This window comes from Cajanus cajan, chromosome 1, assembly GCF_000230855.2.
Source record: "Cajanus cajan strain Asha chromosome 1, NIPB_CcT2T_4, whole genome shotgun sequence".
Classification (NCBI taxonomy): domain Eukaryota; kingdom Viridiplantae; phylum Streptophyta; class Magnoliopsida; order Fabales; family Fabaceae; genus Cajanus; species Cajanus cajan.
In genome coordinates, this window is record NC_138517.1 from 28,182,921 (window position 1) to 28,189,545 (window position 6,625).

At 41.8% G+C, this 6,625-nt stretch overlaps 1 protein-coding gene across 1 annotated transcript; it reads left to right on the forward strand.

The window, feature by feature from the left end:
- Positions 1-282: 282 nt before the first annotated feature.
- LOC109791341 (uncharacterized) lies at positions 283-699 on the forward strand. The gene has a single exon (XM_020350628.1). The coding sequence runs from the start codon at positions 283-285 to the stop codon at positions 697-699; it is 417 nt and encodes a 138-aa protein (XP_020206217.1).
- Positions 700-6,625: the final 5,926 nt, after the last annotated feature.

A 6,625-nucleotide genomic window follows, 5' to 3' on the forward strand; every position in this document is an offset into this window, starting at 1 on the left:
TTTGTAAACTTTTGTGTTTCATTTTCTAAATCTTTAATATTCAAGGTTATTAAAGAACGATTTTTGAAGTTTATGTGAACCCTTTTACCAAATTTTAAAGTTTATTTTTCTTAATTTAATTACATTATTATGATGTATTTGTTGGGGTAGTAAGGGTGTCACATACTATACATCGGTCACACGTGCCATTGAATAGGTCAGACCATGAAGTCAGCAATGAGCCTGCCCAAGCCCTAGGGCATAGGGCGAGCATCCGTCGCCATCCCTTTCGTTGACGGCATGATGGAGACGCCTTTGCCCTTTGGGTGGAAGCCTCTCAACATCGACCGTTACGACAACACTGCCGACCCGGATGAGCACGTCGATCTGTACGTCACGCAGGTAAACCTATACATTAATGAGGATGCTATTTTGTGTAGAGTTTTTCCAACTTCGCTCAAGGGAGCAGCACTCGCCTGGTACACTCAATTGTTAGCAAGGTCAATTGACAACTTCGACACTCTAGGGAGACGATTCACGACACAGTATGCAACGAGTCGACCTCAACACGTCACATCAGCCGCCTTGGCCAGTCTCAAACAGGGTGACGACGAACCACTGAGGGCGTTCATGGAGCGCTTCGCCAGCATCTCGGTTAAGATCCGAAACTTGAACCCCGAGGTCGCCCTACACGCCATGGTCATGGCGCTCAAGCCATGACCGTTCGTCGATAGCCTGTGTCGACGATCTCCCCTTAACATGGACGAACTCCGTGCTCGAGCTGCAGGGTACATTTAGATGGAAGAGCACTCCGCTTTTCACGACCAGGCTCGCGGAAAATCACAGGCAAAACCAGACCATGGCCACAAAGATAAGATGAAGGTCACCAATGACAACCAATTCAAGAAGGCTCCTAGGGCAAGTAAAGGGGGGAGGTATGACTTCTACATCCCCTAAATGTGCCCCGGGTACACATCCTCGAGGAAGCCAGCAACAATAATCTGCTCACCCTGCCACCACCTAGACACAGTGCGGACAAATCCAAGCATTGTCGGTAACAAAAAAACTATGGCCACATGACCGAGGAGTGCTGCATACTCAGAGACCGCATAGAGTAGCTCGTCTAGGGGGGGCACCTCAGACAATACGTCCAACGGCAGCAAGGTTACAGGGGAGGCTACCATGTCCGAGGACGAGGACGAGGTTGAGGTTCCGGGACTCGCATAGACCAACCCTCTGGTTCTCAGCAACGGCTAGTTGAAGAGATCTCTAAAAACATCGACCTCTTCGCATGGTCAAGCGCAGACATGCAAGTATTGATCCTAATCTCATCTATCACAGGTTAGCCATCCACAAGGAAGCTAAGCCGGTCTCTCATAGAAAAAGGAAAGTCGAAGGGGAACGACGCGATGCCATCATCGCCGAAACACAGAAGCTGGTAAATGCGGGCTTCATCTGCGAAGTCAGATACACCACGTGGCTGGAAAACGTGGTCCTGGTAAAAAAGAACTCAGGGAAGTGGTGCATGTGTGTCGACTATACCGACCTCAATAAAGCATGTCCCAAAGACTCGTACCCCTTACCGAGTATCGACAGGTTGGTTGACGGCGCTTCCAGCCATGCTCTCTCAGCTTTCTCGACGCATACTTGGGATACAATCAAATCATGATGTACCCACCAGACGAGGAGCACACAACTTTCATCACCGACCACGTAAATTTTTGCTATTGCGTGATGCCCTTTGGCCTTAAAAATGCAGGAGCCACTTACCAACGTCTGATGGACAAGGTATTCAGCAGAAAATTGGAAGGAATATGGAAGTATACGTGGACGACATGGTCGTCAAGACATTGTCAGCCAAGGCTCACGCCGCTGACCTAGCCGAGGTGTTCAGCCATATCAGAAAACACAAAATGTGCCTCAACCTAGAGAAGTGTGTCTTCAGCGTTCAGGGAGGTAAATTTCTTGGCTTCATGATCACCAGCAGGGGAATTGAAGCCAACCCGGAGAAGTGCAAAGCCATTATACAAATGCAGAGCCCACAAACTATCAAGTATGTCCAACATTTGGCGGGAAGGTTAGTCTCCCTCTCTCGCTTCATCCCCAGGTTGGCAGAGAAAGCAGGGCCCATCTTCACCTGCTGCAGAAGCTGAAGAACTTCGAGTGTACCGACCAATGCGAAGAAGCCTTCAAGAGTTTCAAAGTCTTCCTCACGACACCACCAATCCTTCAAAGGCCGGATCATCATGCCGACCTACTCCTTTACCTAGTCATCAGCGCAGTCATAGTGCAAGAGCACCAAAAGGCACAAATGCCCATTTACTTCATCAACTGAGTCCTTCAAGACACGGAAAAAAGATATCAGACGATCGAGAAGTGATGGAAGCTAGATGAAGACCGGTTGTTGAATCTCCATAGCTCCACCTTAATTCGACCTTTGCACCTTGAGGTTGATGGATTAGAAGCTTGAAACACCTTTGAAGAACCTTCAATGGTGGAGAGGCAACTTGGATGGATCGGCCAATTCAAGAAGCTTGAAGAAGCTTGAGGAACCTAGTTCAAAGGTTGAAAACCTTTGAAGAAAAACCTAGAGGAGAAGTGATGGCATCCTAGCTTGCATGAACTTGAGATGATCAACAAAGAATAGGACGCCTTCTCCAAGGATCAAGTTCTTCAAAGGTGGCACAAGGTTTTAGGGTGGATATGATGATGGAATGGACAAAAAAGGAAGTTGGGTAGAAGGTGTTTGAGGAAACGCTTGAGAAGGGTACTCTAGGGTTGGCTCACTTCATGATGATGAAGGCCACTTCTAGGGTTGTTTCTCTCAAGGTGGAGATGGGAGGGAGGTGGCCGAATTAGCCAAGGGTGACTAAGGAAAGATATAAAGGCACAAAAGGCTCTCTTTATATTCAATATCCTAAGTATTTACAAGGTGTGGTGCCTAGGGTATTTATAGGAGTGGGAGACATCTAGGGTTGCATTTAGGGTGCCAAATGCACACCAAATGAAACCCAAATTAACCCTAGATGCAACTTGGTGGCCAAGGATGGAAACTTTGGGTTTAGTTAGGCTACATCTAGGTGCATGATAAGACCATGCAACCTTTGCCCTCCACTTGGGCCTAAGCCTTTCTAAGTCCAAAAATAGGTCCAAACACCACCAAAAATGTGTCTAACTCCCTAATTAAATACCTTAGCCCAAAATTAAAAACCTATGATCTAAAACACCCCCATAATACAAGGGTAAAATGGGAAATATAAAAGAAAATAAATCCTATGACTAAGATACCCCAAAATACAAGGGTAAAATAGGAAATTAAAGATAAGGGCAAAAATAGGAATAAAAATAAATGCTATAAAAACTTAGGAGCTAAGGCCCAAAAGTAGGCTTACTCCTCCTATGGCTTTTTAACACTAACCCATTCCTCTTGCCTCCTTCAATACATCACCTCTTGGTCTTCTTGGCCTTAGTGTTATTCCATCAAGAAGCTCCACAGTTTTAGGGACTTAAGAGAAGAGAGAATTCTTAGAGAAATTTTGAATTCATTCATCAAAAGTGAAGGTTTAGGTCAGATTTACAAATATATAGGGAGAGATAGCTTGTAGTGTAAGCTAACCTTAACCATGGTTCACTAGGAACCATGGTAAGGTTTATCCTAACCATCCATGGTTTCTAAAACTTGTAGGAGAAGCTAACCTTGACCATGGTTTACTTAAGAACCATGGTAAGGTCAGCCTAACCTCCCAATGTTTAGAAGCTTGGAAGGCAAGCTTCAAAAGCTTGAAGGAGAAGCTTAGAAATTCGGCCAAAGGTGGACAATGGAGCTAGGCGGCCAAGACTACTTTTGCTCACTTGATTTATTTCAAAAATATTTGATTTGGTTTATTTAGGTTCATCATATGATGATGAGACCTAGCTAAATCAAGTCTATGAAAAATTAGGAGTAAAATGAGTCTAATATGCAAAATTTTGCCTAGGCCCATTTCTGGCCCAATTTCTAAACACACTCCCAAGCTTTGCTAAATGCCACCCCTTTTTCCTACTGAAAAAATGGAAAATAAATGTATCAACAAGGGAGGTTAAATGCAGTCAAACTCTCCAAGTAACCCATCCTAAAATCAATATACAATCACTAGTTAAAAGCAAGTAAAGTGCCTCACAAATACAAAGGCAAAAATAAGCCTATACAAAGAGACTACTATATGTACAAACATATGAAGAGGTCTTTAAGATCATCCCATTCCTCTTGGTTCTTTTAAGATATCACCTCTTGGATTCCTTGGCCTTGGCCATAGTCTATCATCCCCTCCCTCTTGAAAAGGATTTGACCTCAAATCTCGAGGGTCTTCATGATTATTGGCCACACCTACAAATATATAATACAGTTCATTAGCGGTGATATTCTCAACAAATAAATGTGAAAGGTATATCCTAGAAGGAATCCTTTCATGGAACCTAAAGAAATCAATGATACTAGACCTTCTAATATACTGAATAGGATCATCTCCTAAACATAGACTAGATATTTTACTAAATCCTAAAAATGTGCTAAAACTAAAACTATAGCACACTAGAGACTCAATCCTAAAAACTAGAACATCTTGCCTAAAGTACCCTATGTGGTAACCTAGGCATTTCCTAGAAACTAAGGAAAATACTACTAAGAAATTTCCTAAACAATTTTGGATTATATTATTTGTTGGATAGTTATGAAAACAATTTGTCACAAGGAACCTTGAAGGTTCATATGTTATATCCAACAAATAATATATTCCATAAATTGGGTGCATTATTGATACAACTAAGGTAGGAAAAGTCCTACACAAAGGAAGGCTATCTACCTTGGGCACCACCAAGGAAGTAGCATGAGAAGTAGAACTAAATGAAGTCCACTTCTCCTTCACCAAATCTTGAAGTTGAGATTCTTTTTTTTTTTTTAAATAATGGATTTGTGAATCTCTTCTTCAAGACTAGTGGCAGTGTGAGGGTAAGAGTTAAGGTTTTTATAAATAAAGAGAATATTTTTCGTAGGTTTTCTAGTAATTAAGCAATTCTCTTTAGTCATAACACCTTTAGAGGATATTTCTTCCTCTTTACTCTTCCCTACTTTCTCACTTTTTCTTTTGATTTTCTTTTGTGCTTGATCCTCAGCCACTTGTTGAGGTGAGAGAGGATAAAGCACAAATTTCTTTTCCTTATGAGTGAAGGTGATTTCATTAGTAAGACCATTATGTATAGTTTTCTTTTCAAATTGTCATGGTCTTCCTAACAAAATATGACAAGCTTCCATTGGTACTATATCACATAAAGCTTGGTCCTTATACTTCCCAATGGAAAACTTAACCTTCACTTGTTGGTCAATTACTATATCGCCATCCTTATTAAGCCATTGCAAATGATAAGGTTGAGGATGTGGCATAGTAATTAAACTCAACTTGTTAACCAACCTAGTGCTACAACAATTACACCATGAACCACTATCAACAATGAGAGAACAAGCATTATTTAAAATATTACATCTTGTATGAAAGATGTTCTCTCTTTGTGATAGGGTACCACTAGGTTGATTATGAAGGATTCTCCTAAGCATTAGGAGCTCTCCTTCATAAGGATAAACAGGCTCCACTCTGGACCTTTGAAGCTTTGTTTCAACCTCACTCTCACTAGAAGAGGAGGTAGTAGTCTCTTCTTGACTACTATAAGTGTCATGCCCCCTTAAGATCATAACTTTCTTTGTAGGGCATTGAGAAGAAATGTGGCCTCTCCCTAGACACTTGAAACATTTAATATCACTAGTCTTTGTGCTAGTGTGTGGAGTGATGAGATCTTTATCCTTATCTTTATTTTTCTCTTTATTTTTAGCCAATTCCTTGGGGGGTTCTGAAATAATTTTCTTTTCAAAAGGTTTTTCCTCCTCCATGTAGTCTTTCTTAAGAGATCTAGAGTGGGAGCTTTCTCGTTTAGAAGATTTTCTCAATATTTGTTGTTCTACCCTTACACAAAGTTGGACCAAGTCATTTAGGTCCTTGTAGGGTAGTAGCTCCACTTGGTCTCTAATCTCTAAGTTAAGACCACTCATGAATCTAGCTACTGTAGTGGCTTCCTCTTCCCTTATACAAGCCCTCTTCATGTAAAGCTCCATTTTTTGCATGTACTGTTCTACAGACATATCCCTTTGTTGGAGCCTTTGGAGCTTATTCATAAGCTCCCTTCCATAGTAGGTGGGAATGTGCCTCCTCCTCATAGCACTTTTAAGATCATTCCAATATTGAATTGGAGGATCATTATGGAGGCGTCTCTCTCTTTATAAGGCCGTCCACCAATACATGGCATGCCCTTGGAAGCTAAGGGTAGCCAGAGGGACTTTTCTCTCTTCACTTACCTTGTGGCAAGCAAAGAGTTGCTCAACCTTCATTTCCCAACCTAGATATAACTCCACATCATCCTTTCCAAAGAATTGTGGGAGGTCAACTTTGACTTCCTTAGGTCTTATTGTCCTTCTAGGTGGAGGTTGGTAGTGATCCCCTTGATTCAAGCTTTCATTAGGGGATGTATATTGGGAATGTGAGCTCTTACTCATTCTTTTATGTTTTCTCATATCTTCTTTCAATTTTTCTTCTTCTTGCCTTAGAATTCTCAATTCTTC

What these genes read in the sequence shown, in the direction of transcription:
- LOC109791341 (XM_020350628.1), top strand. Translation starts at nt 283, where the DNA reads ATGGAGACGCCTTTGCCCTTTGGGTGGAAGCCTCTCAACATCGACCGT.